The sequence below is a fragment of the Manis pentadactyla genome, chromosome 9, assembly GCF_030020395.1.
Source record: "Manis pentadactyla isolate mManPen7 chromosome 9, mManPen7.hap1, whole genome shotgun sequence".
Classification (NCBI taxonomy): domain Eukaryota; kingdom Metazoa; phylum Chordata; class Mammalia; order Pholidota; family Manidae; genus Manis; species Manis pentadactyla.
The window spans coordinates 15,315,708-15,335,886 of record NC_080027.1 but is presented as its reverse complement, the minus strand read 5'-3'; the positions used below and the strand labels follow the sequence as shown (position 1 = coordinate 15,335,886).

General features: G+C 54.9%; 1 protein-coding gene across 7 annotated transcripts in view; it reads left to right on the top strand.

The window, feature by feature from the left end:
* The window catches only part of FADS2 (fatty acid desaturase 2), a 115,921-nt gene extending 96,580 nt beyond the window's left edge, over positions 1 to 19,341 (top strand). For all 7 annotated transcript variants that reach the window (XM_036925507.2, XM_036925500.2, XM_036925523.2 and 4 more), the window contains 9 exons: positions 3,906 to 4,031; positions 9,824 to 9,884; positions 10,266 to 10,342; positions 15,921 to 16,018; positions 16,203 to 16,299; positions 16,602 to 16,681; positions 17,330 to 17,455; positions 17,680 to 17,747; positions 18,302 to 19,341. In XM_036925507.2, coding sequence (XP_036781402.2) covers positions 3,906 to 4,031; positions 9,824 to 9,884; positions 10,266 to 10,342; positions 15,921 to 16,018; positions 16,203 to 16,299; positions 16,602 to 16,681; positions 17,330 to 17,455; positions 17,680 to 17,731 — 717 coding nt within the window. In that variant the 3' untranslated portion in view covers positions 17,732 to 17,747; positions 18,302 to 19,341. The remainder of the gene's footprint in view (positions 1 to 3,905; positions 4,032 to 9,823; positions 9,885 to 10,265; positions 10,343 to 15,920; positions 16,019 to 16,202; positions 16,300 to 16,601; positions 16,682 to 17,329; positions 17,456 to 17,679; positions 17,748 to 18,301) is intronic.
* The last annotated feature ends 838 nt before the right edge of the window (positions 19,342 to 20,179 follow it).

Here is a 20,179-nt window from a genome sequence, read left to right as displayed (position 1 = left end):
TGCCAGCTTTCCCTCCAAAACACATCATCTTCCATGTCAGCCTCTCCCAACAGCATCCAGCAACACCCCAAGAAAGGCTGTCTTAAGACTTCTGGCCCTTCCCACCCTGGCTCGGGAAGAGCTATATGTCTGGGTTAAGCTTATCCCCTGCCCAGACCACATCAAGTCATTGGCTTGCCAGCCCGGGATCTGGCTGGGGGTGAACTACCATTGAACTAGTAACCAGTTTCCACAGCAAGCAGTTTGCCTGGCCCTGAGCCTGGAGCGGCCTGAGAACCTGGTTTCTTTCCAAAAATTCAGGGATGAAGGGAGAGGGTGCACATAGTAGAGTGCTTTGTTTCATTTTATACTCTTCTCTGTTGGAAGAAACCCTCCTCAGTATTAGAAAGTAACATTTCACTCCAGACCCATGCTATCCCCATGCATTTAACAAAGATGGGCTGTGTCCTGTTTCCAGATTCTGGGCGGGAGTTGGGAGGGCCCTTCTTGCCTGATGTCCCTCAGTCTTTGAAGGCCATGCAGCAGAGCTCTTGCATCAGATGGAGACGAGGCCAGAGGACTGGCCTCCATGTAGAATGGTGGCCTTCTGAAATTAGAACTCTGGGACGATGGGAAGCCAGGCCTACTCGGGCTCAGAGACTAGAGGAGGTCAGGACATGGGTTCCACTCAGGCTTGCCAGCCCCCAGTTAATGTGGCCATGTTGCTGTGTCCAGGCCGGTGGCTGGTCTGCGCAGCACCTCTGGGGACAACCAGAGTGAGGAAGACCACAGCTTAGGTCTGAAATTGCTCTGGCAATTTTACACAACTGCAAAGTCTTGGGATTCCATTTGTTCCTCTGGTCCCTTTTCGGGGAAGAAAGGGGGCTGGCTGTAGGGTGGGTCCCGAGGGCCCTGCCAGCTTGGATATTCTAGCTCAGGCTCATGAGGGCAGTGAGTAGGATGCTGGGAGCTTTGAGGGGCTGGACCTGCTTCTTACTGTCAGCCTGCACGGCTGTGGGGTTCTGGGTGTGAGCTCTGCCCACCCTGTCTTCCCCTCTCCCTTTAGCCCATACCACTTCCAGTGGGCATTTCTTCAAGGGTGTCACAGCCCATCTTTGTCTCATGCAAAGACAGTTCTCAGCGGTCTCACCTCTGCTTAAAACTTTACTGTTAATTGCTCAGCCCCTGCACTTAGGATAAAATGCAGATTGCGAGGCCTGGTGCCATCTAGACTCTGCGTCGGAAGATAGAAACCTGGAAACTTGCCAGCCTCTTTACAACTTCCTCTCGGCTACCCCGGCCAGGACTGGGGAGGGGCAGCTGAGCCACTTGCCTAGGGGACTTAAGGGGACTCGAGAAGACGGTAATCAAGATAAATCACATTTTAATGCAATATATTTTGAAAAGCAAAATTAATGCAGAAAAATCCACAATGAACAAAATATCAACGTTTTAAATAAAGATCAGGACTGTGCTGAGCCATATTGGCACCTGAGGCAAAAGAAAAACTTTGTGCCCCTGTATATGTGTTTGCATGTGTCCTTTTTCTGATGGTTGATTTTTTTTTTTCCCAGAACATTAAAGTACTTGAAAATTTTTAAACATTGGAGAGTTGGTATATTAAAAGTCTCAACATTAAAAATATTCTTTATATTGATAATGATTATTTTATTTCAGTTTAAGTTAATGAGAAATTACTTAAGACTGTTGCTTGGCTGAGAAAAATGGTCAAACTTGGCAATTCTCACAATTGAAAACAAGATGAGCCAAAAAGGGATTTTGAGAATGTTGTCGACAAGTCTGTGTCTGTTAAAGCTCGGGGTGCACACTTTTGCTTTTCTCTCAGGCTACAGTCTGGTTCAGCCCAGGGCTGCTGGCCACAGTCCTGGGTCTCCATCCCAAACAAGGGACCTTCCTTTGGCTTCTGGAACAGCCCACACTCCCCACCCCACCCCTAAAACCCTCACTAGGCTCTTCCCTCTATCCGAAAAGCACCCCTCACTCTGGCGCATCCTGAGCATCCACCCGTGTGATGCCCGACTCGCCCCCGCTAGACAAGGGCTCACCCCTTGCTCACCACTTCATCCCCGGGACAGGCAGCTTTGCCCCACATTCTGAGAACATGGGGTGGGCCAGCATTCCGGGGAAGTTCCCTGTGCCTGGGAAGGAGCGGTTTGTGCAGAGTAGGTAGGGCTTTGCCTAGAATGAAAGAGAATTACAGCAGAGGAATAGCAGGATCAAAAAATGTTTTGTCCTTACATACGTCCAGGGAGGGCAGGTTGGCCCCACCTTGCTGACTTCATCCTGGTGGTATTCACAGCCTGTCTTCCTTTCCTTCACTTTTTCACTCAACAAACATCTCTTGGACGGTGTAATCTGAACATCACGCTTACCGTAACATGCCTTGCCCCTCCATCGAGGATCGAGGAGTCAGAGGACACATCCACCTTTTTAACCGAAAGAAGCCAAACTCCTGGGAAAGATCAAATGCAAAAGTCCTTGGCCCTTTAAGCTCTCACTCACTGACATCACCTTTTCCCTGATGGGTTTTGAGGGCCACCTGCTGACAGGCCAGAGGTCCCAGCAAAGACCACAGCTGCTCCTCACTATTCCCACCCATGGCTCTTAGTGTCCAGAGAACATGTCTGCCAAAAGCATCTTCCAGGTGAAGTGTTAGTCTCAGCGAACAGTCCTGGGCCAGAGCACTGGTTTATCCAGCAGTAGTTCACCGGGACAGTCCTGATGCTGAAGCCTCAGAAACATCTTGTTTCTGCCGTGCGTCACTGGGCAACCTTGTGAAGGGGCATGCCCTCGGAATGTGTCAGGAGCTTGAGCTGATGAGACAGAGATTTGTGACCTTGAAATAAATACTCACGTAATACTTCCTGGCTCCTAGAGTCCTGGCTTTATGTTTATGTGTGAGGACCAGGAGGCTCTTAGCTATTTATGTTAGCGATTATTTAAGCCCTCTGTCTGTTGGGCTGTCCCTTGCCAAATACTCTATGGGCCCTCTGAAAGCAGGGACCACTTGGGGTCTTCTTTGTTTGTTTTTAAAAAGCTTTATTGAGATATAATTCACATACTATACAATTTGCCCATTTCAGATGTACAAACCAGTGACTCGTACATTCACAGATTTAGGCAGGCATCATCACAATTCTAGCGTACATCGTCACCCCAAAAAGAAACCTCATGCTTCTCAGTGATCACTTCTGAACCCCCTCGTCCCTCCAACCCATCCTCAACCCTCACCCTAGGCGATCACTAATCTGTCTAGAGATTTGCCTATTCTGGACATTTCATACAATATGTGGTCCTTTGTGACTGATCTCTTTCACCCACCATGATGTTGTCAAGGCATCCATGCAGTAGCATGTGTCAGCCCTTCACACCTTTTTGTGGCGTGGCCAGACCCAGATGGCGTCCTATTGTTTGGCTCCACCACATTTTACTTATCCAGTCATCAGCTGATGGACATTTGGGTCATTTCCACTTTTGGTTATTTTGAGTAATGCTGCACATTTTTTGTGTGGCCAGGTGTTCATTTCCCTCAGGTGCTCGGATGCTGGGTCAAATGGTTGGGCGCACTTCTTACGGTTCCTGAAACAGAATTGTCCTTGCACAAGCTAGGCACACAGGAGATGTGCAAGGGATGAGGGGCATGGGGGTTCACCCGGTGCTGGCAGGGTGCAGAGGCCACCCCACACCTGCTGAGGTGCTCACCATGTTGTGGATCACTAACACCCTCACCTGCCATCACCACCTCATGACTGGGGAAACAGGCCTGGAGGGATGGAGTGACCTCCATTCAGGGGCCCAGGGCCCTGAGTGTAATGGAGACGTCAGTCCTGGGTGTTGGAGGTGTAGAAACTGGTCCCAATGGGTCCCCCAGACGGCTGCAGTGCTCACCCCATTTTTCCCCATAGGGTGCCTCTGCCAACTGGTGGAACCATCGTCACTTCCAGCATCACGCCAAGCCCAACATCTTCCACAAGGATCCAGATGTGAACATGTTGCACGTGTTTGTCTTGGGCAAGTGGCAGCCCATTGAGGTATGATAAAGGGGACAGTGCTGACGTGGGAAGTGTTTGGCCTGAACAGGGAGCAGGAAGGAATCCTATAGGGTCGGTCATCAGCCAGAGACACCTGTGTCTGATTCTTGGACAGAAACCTTTTCCAGACACCCTGAATTCAAGCTGGCGTTTCTATGGAATGGCCTCACGTGTAAAGGATGGACACAGCTCCTTATTAGTGTCAGCTGCCTCCCTACCTCCCATGGGCCAGCACTTGCTGGCCTGTTTCTTCCTGGGGGAGAGGGAAATCTGGTTCCTGTTCAGCAGGAAGGCACAACTCCAGGGCTCAAGCTTGGTCCCCAAAGACCAGCTCAAGCAAGCCTTATTTGGAGAGTCATAGTCCTTGATGCCGGGAGGGATCTCAACATGAGCTGGTCAAACCTGCTTCACCACAGATGACAAAGCGAGGCCTAGTGGGAGCAGAGGATGTGTCCACACAGTCACATAGTTTAGGGGTCAGTCTAGGCTGAGGCCCCAGACCTGACAGCTGGGCCATTTCCTTCACTCTACCACACCACCTTATTTTTATCTGAGCTCATTTTTTAAATTATAAATATAGACCATACCTGTTCCAAGCACTTAAATAGTATAGAAATGTGTAAAATCTAAAATGAATCTCTTATTATATCCATTATCCCCCTGCTTTGCCCTAAATGTCATGCCCTGAGGGTGACCACTGTTGGCACTATGCTATGAATCCTTCCAGATATTTTCTGTGTGTATAAATATGCACATATCTTTCTTAAAAGCAAATTAAAACTTAGATATTCTATTCTGCAACTTACTGCCTATCAAACGTGGACCTCCTTCTTAAAGTCCAAGGCCATCAGCCTCCACCTGGGGCTCTCCAGTGCTCTGTCATATTTCTATGCCCTATCATAACCCCCGTTGTTTCATAAGACAGGAGAATTTGGTGTTGCTAATTCTTAAGTTCCTTTTCATAAAAGTGCCCTGATGCATTTGAAGAATGTCTTCATTGAACACATTTTTTTATAAAGAGTAGAATCTCTATGTGACGGCCTTAATGTTAGGGTTCAGTTTTTTTTAAAAACCTATATAATGCTTTGTTTTTTGGAAATACCGTGATTATGTAAACCGAAGGTTAGAAGATCCTTGTTGCTTTAATGCAGGTCTTAAGCATCATAAGGCCCTGCAGAACAGGCTCAATAGCATCTGCCAAATGAGCACATTCGAGGGGCAATAGATTCTGAACAGGGATGGCACCCAAGGCTTGGAACAAGGAGAGGAGTGAGCCTGTCCCCCAGTTCTGGTTTTTACCTCGTCTCTCAGTTTCTTTTCGACCAGAGAGGATCCCTGGACAGAAACAGGTTTTCTGTGACATCATCAATTCAGAGGAAATAAGCTAAAATTCAGTAGTTTGGAAGCACGGAGTCTCTCCAGCAGGGCAGGGGTTTTATTCTCTCCCAAAGTAAATACTTACGTTTTTCTTCTAGGAAACAGTGTGCTAGCTTTGGCTAGAAATGTGCAAATAGTAGAACTGATTCTCTTGGGGCCTTCCAATAAGTGAAAACAAAGGCCTTCCCTTCCTCCGGGAGCTTCGGTGTGTAAGCCGTTGGCTGTCCTGACAGGTGTCTGTGTGCCCCTAATAACAAAGTCTAGTCTCCCCAGCTATGCTGGCAAGAGGCGTCTTTCCTCTCTGTGTGGCAGCCAGTGCAACCTCTTCCAGCATGTCCTCTCCCTAATACCTCTTGAATGCTGGCTTTTGGGCAGGGGCTGGGATAGAAGGTTTCAGGGACCTGCTTACCCAGTCACCGTGAGCTTATTAGTGGGCTGACCTCCCCTCCTGGAAAGAATTTACATCTTTATACTCAGTTTTTCCTCCCAGGAGTAAGGTATCTTTCTCCATTTACTCACGTCTCATATCTCTTGGGAAGGATTTTTACTTTTCTTGGAATGCCTCGCGGATGTTTCCTTTCCAGTTTAATCCTAGATAGTTGGTAGTTTTGTCTCAGGCTGGGATTTCTCCGGTACTCAGGAGAGCTGTTGACTTTTGGCAAGTTACCTTATGTCCAACTAGTGTCCACATCCATCTCTGTGACACTAGGTGTTTTTCAGTTAATTCTTTTGAGTTAGTGTCCTGGGTAGACAGTCATATCCTTGAAAATAATGAAAATGAAGATTCTTCCTAATAGCCCCACGCTCTTATTTCTGGTGTGGGTTTTCGGACACTCCTGGACTCCCAGACAGAATTAAATAGTGGTGATATCAGGGGCAGTTTTGCTTATCCCCCACCCTCTTTCTGGCATATCATAGAGGGGATCAGGGAGGCCATTGCCCCTGAGCCAAGACGCTGTGAGGGCTTCTGCCTCCTGGCCTGAGGTCCTGCTTTTCCCTGCCCCTGGGATCTCTCCCTATCTGTCTGCAGATAACCCTCGGGGCTTCCTGCTTCTTGAACAGGCCAAAAGACCAGTCCTACCTGGAGCCAGGGCCTGTGGTCTTGCTATTTTGTGTGTGTTTGGTGGGGCCATGTTGCTCATTTCTGTGTGTGCGTGTGTACGTTTGTGTGTGTGTGTTTGCAGGTTCCCAGAGGCAGGGCCTGGGCTCCTCCCCCTCCCACCTGAAAGGACAAGGAAGGTCCTTGTCAGTCCTCAGGCATTTTGTCCCAAGAGCCCCTGGCACAGCCCCCAGCATACCCTGAACCGGTGACCCAGGCCTGGCTGTGTGGTCTGGGGGCATGCTGAGCACAGAGAGTCAGCCCAGCCAGGGCAAACTGTCAGGGACCTCCAAGAAGTCGGCCACCAGGACTGGCTGCACCCCCCTCCCTCCGCCTGTACACCCTCTCAGCCTCAGCTTGGGGCATGTCAAAGCGAGCCCTGCGCGTGCTGCCATCTCCTCCTTGGGGTTTGGACTCAACAAGCCACTTATGCCCTCACCCAAGTGAAAGCACCCTGTCTTCCTGGCATCTTGCCTATGACGCCTCCTGCCCGAGCTTTCTCCATGTGTGATGAGGGCTCTCCTGGAGGAGATGAGGTATGGGGGTCCTCCAGGCCCTGTGGCGCCTCCATAGGGAGGAAGGAAGGCTCTTACTGAGTGAATCCACAGACCTGGCTCTGGGCTGAGCACTGTATGCAGGACATCACTTAACTCTTGCTTAACCATGAGGCAGAAGTTATCATCAAACCCATTCTATAGGTGGAACAACCAAGGCTGAGATGGGTGAAATAATGTGCCCAAAGTCACAGGTAGAAAAGGCAGCACTGTCTTCCAAGCCTAGGCTGTCTGGCTCCTGCAGGGCTTCCGGGTCTGTGGGGCCCTGCCCAGGGCCACCACGTGGTGAACACTAGGGAGATATTTTGCTAGCTAACTCCAGCTTTCTGATGAATTAAGAAGCCAGGGGTGCCTCCTCCTAGCATGGTACATTCTAAAATACCTCTCCCTGTCCCTTCCCTGGGCCCATCACTCATTCAGCTAGGCGTTGGCAAAGAACACGAGAACCAGGAGCTCAGCCACACACCGGGCTTGGCATCACCTGAGCTCAGTTGTTCTTTCTGGTTTTCAGAGGAAAATTATTCTCTGGGTCAGCGAGACTGACAAATGGCCTTGCAGTTGCCCCAGCCGAGGTCACCAAGACGGGGAACAGGCATGCAGTGGTGTCTTGGTGCGTTGCCACAGTCACACCAGTAACTGGGACTGACCTTCCATTCACAATCCCCAAGTGCATTTATATCCGCTTCCTCTGCCTGCCCCTCAGCAAACCTGTGAAGTGTCATTAATCCACTTGACCAATAAGGAACTCAAAGCTCATGGGGGTGGGGGTGAAGCAGTTTGCTCAGATGCATTGTTTGCATTGTCCCTGAGCCCTGCATCCCTAACCCTGGGACCCTCAGGGGCTGACAGGCCTGCTGGGCCTGGGGCTGGGGCTTGGCAGGGAGGGTGAAGGCCTGTAATCTGTCCCCCACAAAGGGCACCATAAAAATAGTGCTTGCTGCACAAAGGCAGCTTCAAATGAAGTCCCCTGTGCCCCCAGAAGTTCAGCCACCTGTCAGTCCTTCTGAGTATCCTCTGGGCCGGGGACTGTGCACTGGGATGACCTGGGAGGCAGAGATGTGAGGAGGGCCCCCATCCAGGGCCAAGAAGCCTGCAGACCAAGACTGGGCTTGTGGGCTTGTTTCCTGGCTTCTGGGAGGTGAGGGGGCTACCCAAGGCCACATGCTCCTTGGAGTCTGGACTGCAGCACACCCCAAGCTGGGCCCCCTCCTCTGAGGCTGCCTCTAGGCCACCCTGTCTGGAACTTCTCCAGGGCCAGCCTCAGCCCTGGCCTTCATGACAGCCTTTGCACAAATGGGCACACTTTGCGGGGAGGAGTGAGACCCTTGCCAAGATACAGGAGGCCACAGGAAACAAGGGGTCGATTCTGACAGTGCTTAGGCCAGGTGTGCCATGACCATGGCCATGGGCATCAAGATGTGCATCCAGAGGACAGGCTAGGCTTTGTTTCCACCTAGAGCCCTTCTTTCAGGAGTCCATGGGCCCTCCCTGCGATTTTTGACAGTCACGTCCCTCTCACCTGGAGAACAGGGGCACTGGCCTAGATGACAGCCAGGTTTCTCCATCTGTCACTTGCTTGGATCGCCCAACAGCAGTAAGAATAGACACCATCAGAGGAAGGTGACTCTGGCCTTCAGGTCTAGGGGTGGATGAGAGGCAGTGTCCCAGGGGTCAGCCCTTGGCACTTAGGCCCATATTCTCATCGGCTCCTCTTAACAACCAGTGAAGCCAAACAGGGCTCAGGGGTGCTAAGTGACCTGTGCAGGGTCTTAGCACTGGGGAGGGCAGAGTTCAAGCCTGGGCTCCCTCTAGCCCCCCAGCATCACACACAAGAATAGGTGCCTCTCTCTCAGCAGCCTCTTTTGTTCTCAGTCCCCAAAGAGCAGGCTGGACTGGTCCCCACGGGGCTGGGCCCTGGAATGAAAGGGCTCCAGGGACCCTGTGGGGCCATGGCTCCCCACCGGCTCATGCTCAGGGTGGCCTGCACAGCTCTGTACAAGGAGGATGCCCAGGTCCCAGCCCAGCCCTCCTCACTTGAAGTGTCTGGGCATCAGGGTGCTCTGGGCGGGACCAGGTGAACAGGTGTGGCCGGAGGAGTCCACGCGATGGCCTTATGTGGCCTGCCGACATCCTCAAGTGAGAAGCATCCACCTGGGAGGAGCGATTAGCTTTTGGAAATTGCAGGAGGCTCCGGGGAGGTAGATGCTCCCAGCCTGGTGACTGTTAACAATTCCCTGGGCCCTGCCTGCGTTCTCCGGGCCGCTGAGGCTCCAGGCAGCTGTCCAGGGTGCCCTTGGGGCTCTCTCACTCACAGAGCGGTGGAGACTGGCCAGGGAGCTCCCTCTGGGCACCCATGCCCTGTGGGGACTGTTCAGTGGTGCTTTCACTCAATGAGCATTTACGTAGTGCCTGTCATTTGGGCTCTGAGTCCCCGTTCCTGGGTTCAGCTTCCAGCTGGGCCCACCTCGCGTGGCCTTGGGCAGTGACTTAACCGGACCTCAGCTTCAGAAGTGCTGCTCCTGGGCTTGCGGAGGAGTGCGTGGGCGGAGGCTGCCCACAAGGGCCCAGGCGGCACACTTGGCTGGGGTTGAGGAAATGCCAGCCACTGTTTGTGGGAGTGGCTGGGAGCCCAGAGGGCCAGAGACTCGCAGAGTGCAGATTCACAGGAGAGGGTCAGAGGCCCCTGAGCAGGAGGAACGGGTGGGCCCAGGAGTCTGGGGCCTGGGGGCTGCTGGGGCTCATGGTCTTTGCTCTCTTCTCAGTACGGCAAGAAGAAGCTGAAATACCTGCCTTACAACCACCAACACGAGTACTTCTTCCTGAGTGAGTGCTGGGGCTCCCTGGACTCGCGTTCTCCCGGGGGCCATCTGTCCCTCCTCTCCCCTGACACCCTTTCACACCCACGCAGTGACCCCAAACCTGTCAGATGAGAGGGGCTGCAGCAGCCTTCCAGGCAGACCACTCACAGCCCACGGTACTGATGAGACACAGGCCTAGAGTCCCAAACACTTGCCCAGAGCCCCACACTCCCTGACCCCTTGGTGGGGTGCGAGGGGTGCTGTCTCAGGCACCAGGGCCTCCAGCCACCTCCACCCACGAGCCGCAGGGCTGGCACCGCACTCGGCGTTCTGCCCGCCGCTGTTCCCGATCTTGCCTGGACCTGGTGGGACAGGACGCCTCTAAGTGCCACTGCCTCTCCCACAGTTGGGCCACCGCTGCTCATCCCCATGTACTTCCAATACCAGATCATCATGACCATGATCGTCCGCAAGGACTGGGTGGTGAGTCACGCGGCGTGGCTGGCGCGGGAACGTGGGGAGGGGGGTCTGGGGCGAGCGGCCCCCAGGGCCCCTGCACTGTGCCCCCGTGTACCTCTGTGGGGCTCCCGGCATCTCCCGAAGGGGTGGTTGCCTTGTCCCTCTCAGGAAGGCAACTTCCCAGTTATAGGGAGGCCACAGCACCCCAGTCCTAAAGATTCCCGCACACGGGGCGTCCCCTGGGGGCCAGTGGCTGTGGAGAGCCCCTCAGAAAGTTCCTGAAGGCAATGTGATGAGAGCCACTTGCGGCCCATCCATCTGCAGTCCCTCTGTAGCTATGGCCCTCCCGTGGCCCTGCGTGGCCCCTGAGACCCCATGAGCCATGTCATACCACACTCGGGTTGGTGAGCAGAGAGCAGCCAGGCATTGGCTGAGACGACAAGTGTATTACTTTGCTAAGGCTGCAGAACAAAGTACCAGAGGCTGAGTGTTAACAGAGTTCTGTTAAACAACAGAAATGTGTCTCACCATTCTGAAGGCTAGAAGTCCGCAAGATGGAGGCGTCCGCGGGGTCAGTGCTTCTGAGGGCTGTGGGGGAGGGTCTGGTCCGGGCCTCCCTCCTTGGCCTGTGGATCTTGGCCATCTTCTCCCTATCTCTTTACATCCTCTTCCCTCCACATGTCTATATATGTGTCCAAATTTCCCCCTTTTTATAAGGATGCCAGTTGCAGGGAATTAGGGCCCACCTTATGACCTCATCTTAACTAATTACATCTCATGGACCTATTTGCAAATAAGGTCATGCAAGGTCCTGGGAGTTTGGACTTCACCATATGCATTTGAGGGGGCGCAGTCCAGCTGGTAACACCAGGCTTGGCTGAACCTCGAATCCTGCCTCCAGTGAGCAGGGCCCCAGGCGGGGCCCTACAGCGTGGTGCCCACAGCAGTCCTCGGCCTGTTCTGGATGTCTAGGCGTGATCCCAACTCAGAGGAGATGGTTCCTGCAAGGGAATGGCAGGTGGGGCAGTTACTGTAGGCAGAGCCTGCTTTGTAGAGCAGGGTTCACTGAGACAGGGACAGGGCCCCTGACCTGGGGACCAAGGGGACAGTCACTCAGGTATCACTGGCCTTTTTTTTCTTTAAACCCAGTTTTACAAATGAAGATACTGAGACTGAGAGTTTGGGACTTGCCCACGGTGACTCCAAGGGGTGGGTCGGTCGCTAGAACCTGGGCCTCCCAATGTCCTGGACTCTCCACCCACACCCCAGCCACCAATCATTCTCAAATAACAATATTTGTATAGCATTTTAAGAGCTTCAAAGTACCTTGTCTTACATTCTCTCTTTGAAATTGTGGACAAAGGCACTGTGACTGTTGGTTTTGCTAAGAGAGCTGGGCAGGTGGGGGTGGCCAAGGAGGAGGTGTGATTCTAGAAGCCCTGTGCACGGAGAGCCTATGCCACTCACTTCTAGGATGTGCCGTTTCCCCCAAAGTGAGCTTTCTGCCCATACTGACAGGGACAGTTAAGCACTGCTACCTGCACTGCGTCACTTAACCTGTTTTACTGACGCAGCAGGCACAGGCTGGAAGGCAGTTTCTGGATCAGCTCAGTGGTGGGAATTTGAGCCCCACTGTCCTGCCCCTGTGGAGGCTGCTGTTTCCAGGATTCATGTGGTAGCAAGTGGAGGGAGTCACGGCTGAAAAAGATCATGAGCCCTGCTCTGCTGGGTTACCTGATGCTCCTGGGGTATTTTAATCAGTTTTTAGCACGTGACTCCGACATGAATATTTAATTTTTTTTTGACCATGCTTGTTCCCCAGGGAACAAAGCATTAAATAGGGACAGCAGGAGAGGAAATAAGACTATGTACCTGAACCGGGTCAGCTAGCAGAGCCAGGGCAATTTGATAGGGCCTCTCAGGCCCTTCAAGGCCTGCTGGCTGTGGGGAGCCCCAGCGGCCGTGCTCTGGCCCCTGCCCAGGAGTAGGGTTTAGTGGGTGGGAGGCCAGGCCTCCAGCCTTGGGCTCCTAAAACAGTAGTTGACTGCAGCCAAGCTTGGCACCAGGGATTCCAGGCCGATAGGACCCGGGGAGCCCCTTGGGCCCATAGCTGTGTGGGCTGGAGGCATGCCGTGCCCCATAGTTTTCTGATTCATGTAACAGTGAGTTTGGGTGCCAAATGCATGGCACCTGGGGCAGTGGTCCTCAGGGAGGGCAATTCTGTTGGACCATATGGTGGTATCTGGTGACATGTTTTATTGTCATAACTTGGGGTAGGGGACAGAGTTCTACTGGCATCTATTGGGCATCTAAACAGGGATCCTGCTTAACGTCCTACCACACATAGGACAGCCTCCCACAGTGAAGAATATCCGGCCCCAGATGCCAGGCATGTGGGGGATGAGAACTGAGGCCTGGAGGAGAGAGGCTGGCACACTCTGAAGAGCTCCGAGGAGGGAGATTTTGCTGCTCTGGCAGGACGGCCGTGACCACATCCAGGGTTGCCTCTCAGCCTCACCTTTCCTGGAGGTGCACTGCTTCTGACACCACTGGCTGCTCCCTCCTGAAATTTTCCCTGATTCTACATCTCCTACCTCTGCCTCTCTGGCTGTTTCCCTGCATCTCCCTCGCCCCCTACCCCTGAAACCAGTGGTCCCGTGGTCCTGTGGTCACTCTGCACAAAAGTAAATGAGCAAACACCCCCATTAATATGTATGCATTCACTGCTGTACTACACACACACAGAAAAGAAATTAAAGTGAATGTGATGAGAAGTAGGAGTGGAACTTGCAGTACAGCTGACCCTTGAACAACGTAAGGGTTAGGGGTGCCAACCCCCCACACAGCCAAAAATCCAAGGATAACTTTGACTCCCCAAACCCTAATTACTATTAGCCTACTGTTGACCGGAAGCCTTACTGGTAACAGAAAGAGCCAACTAATACATATTTGTATGCTGTATGTTATATATTGTATTCTTACCCTAAAGTCAGGTTGAGAAAAGATGTTTTTTCAAACTGTCACAGTCTCAAAAATTATCCCAATACATTTATTGAAACAAAAAAAACCCTACATATAAGTGGACCCTTGTGGTTCAAACCTGTGTTCTTCAAGGGTGAACTGTATTTGCTTCCCCCATGCTCTTGAAGACCACCTGGGGGTTTCAGCCCCAGGCAAGTTCACTGTGGATTCAGTGAGACCAAAGAAATGATAGTAGAACGTTCTTGGGGTGAAAGGGTTATACCCAACTTTATTCCCACGGTGGCATGTCAATCACTAGAATCCCATCTGCTCAGAGCGAGTCTGCAGGCAGCAAGCTGGTCTCTGCCTCTGGGCCTCTGTGCCCACCCAGCTGTCCTCTGGGCCTGTGTCCTCTGCTCTGCTCTCCTGCAGCTGTGCCACCGTGTTGCCCAGAGCACTGGGCAGGGCTCTCTATATAGAATCAATAACGATGCATTGCCCACACTTGTGTAGTGAGCTAGCCAACCAGGGCCAGGTGAGAATCCTGGCCACAGGAACCTTCATTTTATCCACACCACCTCACTGGATTGCAGGGTCTTGCCCTGGGCCTGCTGCCAGCCCTTCCCCAGCTGCTCCCCTCCTCCTTTCCTACTCAGCCTTTCCTGGCACCAATGCCAGGGACCAGCCTAGACCCCCCACAACCAAGCAGTCCCCAAATGCAACTGCATTTGCCACCTAAAGTGTTCTGCATCTGCTTCCCCTATTGGTGCTGTGGGTCTGGGATTGGGTCTCCACATCATTCCGTGGCTGAGCTCCTGACATAACCTAATCTCTCCACCTCCAGTTGGCAGGGGTCTATTTTAAGATCCAAATGTGACCATGTTCTTCCATTGGGGAAAGCTCTCAGTAGTTCTCCATTGCCTGCAAGGTAGCGAGGTCAGGCTCCCCAGGCACGTGTGACGTGGCCACGGTCTCCAGCCCTTGGGCTGGAGTATATGGATCATTGGGCTGGATTATTTGGATCATGTCACTTGTATGTAAAGTAGTCCCTGCTGGCCGGCCTCGTGCAGCACACACACACAGCAGCCTCTCCTGTCTGGGTTTTTCTTTGTACGGTCGTCATTCTCCAAAGATGCTTCCTACTTCCTGTGCTTGACTGGCCTCTGGTACACCAGCCCAGCCCAGCTCAGGCACCAACTCCTAATAGCAGCCTCCTAAATTCCAGGATCTTGTCAAGACCCCACCCCACACTCCCATCACCTCTGACACCTTCCATGTGATATTAAGAAATCTCCTTATAAACCTGTCCTTCCAAACACAGGACTTCCTTTTACCCCCCGCCTAACTCAACCCCTGATACACAGAAGGCATTCACTGAATGCTTGTGACTTGACTGAACAGCTGGATTTTTTTTTATTAAGGTATTATTGATATACACGCTTATGAAGGTTTCACATGAAAATGTGGTTACTACATTTACCCATACTATCAAGTCCCCACCCTACCCCAGTGCAGTCACTGTCCATCAGTGCAGCACAATGCCACAGATGCACTATGTGCCTTCTCTGTGCTACACTTGAACAGCTGATTGAAGGATGAGTTTGGCAAGCAGAGAAGAGGAGAAACCTCCAGGCAGACACGGCAGTGTGAAGGCAGGGCCTGGCCAGTTAGGGCTCATACTTGCAGGCTACACTGATTGATGCACATTTCACCCTGTAGCAGGGCAATGGGAGGTTCTCCCTGTTCTGCAGACGGGGAACAGAGGCACAGCTGAGTAAATCACCTGCAGCTGCAGAGCCCATGGTGGGGAGGCATTAATGCAGGCAGCCTGACCCCCAGCCTGTGTGCTGTGATCACTACCCTGCCAAGGCTCTGGGCAGAAGAAGTGATGGGAGAGGAAACAATGCAAAGGCCCTGGGGTGGGAACAAGCTGGGTCAGGGTGACTGAGGAGGGGGTGGTTCCCCATCCATGAAGCTCTGGGCTACTTTGGGAGGGATGGGAGGGCTTAGCAGAGGAGAGATGGGGTCTGCCTGGTGCTTAGAAGCAGCTGTTCTGATTGCCGCAGGCGCAAGAGGGAAATTAGGAGACAGACGGGAGGCTACTGCTGTGGTCCGGTGCAGGCGCGCTGACTCAGTGGCAGAGGAGGCCCCGCTCCACAGGGCACCTGCCTGCAAAGCTGTGTGGAGGACGGAGCTGCCGGGCAGCCAAGGGAAACACCTGCCCAGGAAGTGAGGACAGACGTGCAAGCTCAGGCCTCTGCTCCTGCCCCACCGGAGGGCAGGAGGGATCAGAGAGGAGCCCGAGGAAGAGGGCCAGCAGTGCCAGTGGTTGCTGGAAGGGCCCTTAGGTTGGGGACGGACAGTGGCACTGGCCTTTGCCCTGGAGTGAGAGTCGAGGAAGGCCATCCCAGCCGATGAGTGGGGCTGCCTGTGAGCCAGGTGTCAGGGGCGTGTGCAGATTGTACGTGCACCTTCAGATTGCCCGGGACCGTGAAAGCCCGCTGACCTCCGGCCAGGTCCTCCTGTGGCTGCCGCTCGGCTGATGTCTCCTGGTCCCCGTCCCCAAGAGTGGAGCACGCAGCCCCCTTCCTGCTGCTAAAACACTCCGCAGTCCTACGTCTAATCTTGTTTCTCTCTGCAGGACTTGGCCTGGGCCGTCAGCTACTATGCCCGCTTCTTCATTACGTACATCCCTTTCTACGGCGTCCTGGGAGCCCTCCTTTTCCTCAACTTCATCAGGTGCCTGAGCTTTGCCAGTTAATCCCTGGGCCCTGAACGCTGGTGTTGATGGGGGCTTCGATGTGAGGTCCCCACTTCCTGCCCTGGGCCGCTGGGGCTGGCAGGGAGCATCTGTCCCCTCCGTGGTTGGGCCCCCTGGAGAGCAGGCCCCGCAGCCCCAGCACCGAGCTGTGCTCCCTTCCAGGTTCCTGGAGAGCCACTGGTTTGTGTGGGTCACACAGATGAATCACATCGTCATGGAGATTGACCGCGAGTCGTACCGTGACTGGTTCAGCAGCCAGGTGAGGGCAGCCAGAGCTGGTCACCAGGGCCCCTCGGTGCCCACAGGTCCATGTCCTTGGTCGCCAGAACTTGGCCGCCCAGTGGACCATGTTGGGCTTTCGTAGGGCTGCCTGTGGCCTTCCATTGGTCGGCAGTGGGCTAGTCAGGGGTCTCTGGGGGGGACTGGAAGGCTGAGGATGCCAGGCAGGACAGTGTGACTTGGAGGTGCCCCTGAGACCAAGTGGGGCCGAGCCTCATGGGAAGGAGACCAGGCCTTTTGTCTTGCCTTCCGCGCCCGCTGCTCACCCTCTCCCCTCTGCAGCTGGCAGCCACCTGCAATGTGGAGCAGTCCTTCTTCAATGACTGGTTCAGCGGACACCTCAACTTCCAGATTGAGCACCAGTGAGTGCAGGCGGGCGGCCGCATGGCCGCATGGGAGAGGGAGAGGCCCCGGTCCCGTCTCGGCAGGGGCAGCAAGTGGGGTGATCCCCTCCTCTTCTCTGCTGAGGGTCCCCCATTCTCTAGCCCTAGAGCATGGCTCCACAGCCAGCCCATGAGGCTGGGGAGGGGGGCTCCCTGTGCCTGTGCCACACAGCCACAATGACAGCCGCCCCTCGAGTGTGGCTTGTCTGTAGTCAGAGAATTGCACTGGCTTCTCCCCTGATCCTGTGAGCTGCCCGGGGCAGTGTGGTCAATCCCACTTCCCTGATAGGGTGATGAGGCCCAGCTGGGTCAGATAGCTGCCCTGCCGTGGAGGAGGCCGAGGGTCTGCCACCTCATCCTCGCCTCACCCCTGCCCCTTACCCTCTACACCCCCTCTGCCTCTTTCCTCTCTCCTCTCTTCTTCCCCATCATTTACTTTTCAGAAAAACAGACATTCTGTCCCTAGCCATCCAGTATCCCTCCAGCCCCCCAGAGCACAAATTCAGCCCTGTCCACAAACATCCAGCACCCAGGTGTGCCCCCACGTACCTGCCCCACAGTGGGTGCTTGGGGTCTCCCTGGGCCCGGCGCCCCTGTGAGTCCTCACTGTCTGCCCCATGCCCCCAGCCTCTTCCCCACCATGCCCCGGCACAACTTCCACAAGATCGCCCCACTGGTGAAGTCTCTGTGCACCAAGCATGGCATCGAGTACCAGGAGAAGCCGCTGCTTAGGGCCCTGCAGGACATCATCAGGTGCTGGGCCCGGGAGGGGACGGGGAGGCGTACAGCTGGGACTGGGGGCGGGTGGAGGCGGTGGCTGCTGCAGTGGCCACAGGCCCCTCCTTACTAGGCATTGCCTGACTCCTCTCTGGGCTGGGCGAGGATCTTCCCTTGGTCTTTCCTGGGGCAGTGGCCCTGCAGGCCCCCCAGCCTGCCCACTTCCTGGCCCCTGACTATCCCCACTGCTCTCTTCCCAGGTCCCTGAAGAAGTCTGGGGAGCTGTGGCTGGACGCCTACCTCCATAAATGAAGCTGCAGCCCTCCTGGTGCCTACGGGGCCGGGGGAGCAAGGGGGTGATGGCCAAAGGGAGGGGTGGGCTTTGTCCTGAGAGGGGTCTGTGAGGCTGGGTCAGTGCCTGCTCACAGACCCCATTTTTGGTCTTTCTCCCATTCTCTCTCTTTTTTTCCTTCTCTTCGCCCGCCCCCTCCTTCCTGGGCCCTGCCTCTGTCAACTGGCTCTCCCACCACCCTCCAGCCTCCTCCCCAGGAGCAGAGGGAGCTGTCCCTGCCTCCACCCTCTGCCCTTAACCATCTAGGCAGAGGTCCCCAGATGCGGCCTGTGACCCCCTGGCAGCCTGGCCTCCAGGCCTCACACTACCCCCTTTCTCCTCAGACGCCCTTGAGGTCCGTGGGGCTGAGTCCTCGTCGGCCAAGATGGCTCCCTGACCCTGCAGTGCTGCCCTTTTTAGGGAGCTGTGTTCTGTGCACCAGGTCTCCTTTGCACCCCAGGGGATCGGTACTTGGGGCCTCCATGTAGGCGCTGCTTTCTCTTTAAATGTCCAGGGCCCGAGCCCTGATTCCAGGCTCCCTCCATCTGCAGGGCAGCCAGCTCAGACCTCTGGGCCCAGGGAATGGCCGCCTTGCCTGCTGGAGCCGTCTGGCCCAGGGCTTGAGCAGTCCCTACTCCAGAGCTGTGACCTTGGACCCAGGGGGCAGGCCCGGAGGTGGGTTCAGCAGAGGCCACAGTGGCCAGCCTGCAGGCTCAGCCCTGCCCACCCCCCGCCCCGTTCAGATGTTTGTCCAAGCTGGGAGGCCTGAGATTCTGGAGCGATTGGACCCTTCTCCAAAGTGCTCCGTTACCTGTCAGGCATGCCAGCCAGTCCCTGGCCACTTGGCCCCAGTGGACTTGGGACCCACCGGCTGCAAGAGGGCTCTGGTGGGAGGTCTTCCACAGCCCCTCCCATGTAGGGGCTGCCAGCGTGGACGTGCTCTTGCTGTCTTCCGCTCTCTCTTGTCTTTTACTGGTTTTTTAACCTTTTGCTACAGGATACATTCCGTTGCGGGGTGGTGGCAGTGGGGCTGGGCCTTGTGACAATCTGCCACTTACCTGCAGCCCCCACCAGGCGCTGCAGCGGGTCACGGTGGCCCTGCCTGCTGGGGCTGCTGGAGCTGCTGCTGTCTGGAGGGCAGTGGGGGCAGAGAGGGAGCAGTCCCAGAGGAGGTGGGGGGCTGGGGGGGCTGGATGGGGCCAAGTGGGGGTTTGGGGCTGGAGGTAGAGGGGCTGAGAAAGTGAACCAAGAGGGACCCAGAGCTGCTGCATTTGGAAACCTAACCCACTAACCAGTAGTTAGCTTTAGGGAGGAGAGGCTGGGACAAACTCAGAGTGGAGGCCTTTGGGGACAAGATTCTTGTCCCCCAGCTCTGGCCAGCCAGGAGGGACCAGCGTCTAGTGTGACCACGGGGTTGCCATGGAGACATGAGCCCCCTGAGGCCCTCTCACTGAGAACACAGGCCCCACAAGCTGCTGTCTCTCCCCAAAGGCAAAATGGATCCATAGGGAACTGATCTTAATTTTTATCTGTTGCTTCCCCACCCCTACATTTTTTGGAAATAAAAGAAATAATTTTATTCTCACTTCTTGATCAGCGGCCAGCCCGTGCTCCTGCGTGCTCATGCTTGGTGCGGCGCTGGGGCGGAGGATGGGCCTCACAGCGGGAGCCGGGCCTGGGCACAGGGAGCCTCTCCTCTGCCCCATGCCCTGGCGGTCATCCTGCCCTCAGCCCCCTGCTGCCTCTGCTCACAAAGGAACTTTTTCTCCCCTTCCCTCAAGTACACTCTGGGCCAGGAATTTTGGGCAAATGACCCAAATAAATGGGCCCTCCTTCCTCCTCCTAGGGACTGAGCAGCTCCGGCAGCCCCAACTCCAAAGTGCTGCTGGGGCCACTTAAGGCTTTCCAGGTTTCCAGAGGCCATCTTCCCGACACCCCCATTCTCTGTCTCCACATCTTCATCTCAGGACCAGCTGTCCCCGCACAGCCTCACACCACCTGGCTTCTGCTGGGCTGCCCTCTGCCCATTTGCTCTGGTCAGTGCGCAGAGCACTGGGGGCAAAGAGCAGCTCAGAAGGGACTTTGGAAACCCCCGGGGACTAATGCTTCCGTCCTAGGGTTCATGTCCGTGCAGCGGTTCGTTTGGTCTCCACAGCCCGGGGACGGTCCTGGGTCTGACCCACGAGCCTGGGAAGGGTCTAATACAGGATGTGCTGGGGGCGGCTGTGCAGCCTGCCTCCCACCGGCCCCCATGCTGCCCCTGGGTCGTCTGCCTCTGGGCCGGTTCAGCCAACAGGTCAGGCTCCAGCCAAGGAAGAGCCAAGAGCTTCAGGGCAGCCAGCACCTCAGGGCTCCCCACCTGGCTTCATCTCCAAGGCAGAGCCTTGTGTCCCCCTTGCTTGCCTGTGTTTAGCCAGCAGGGACAGCCC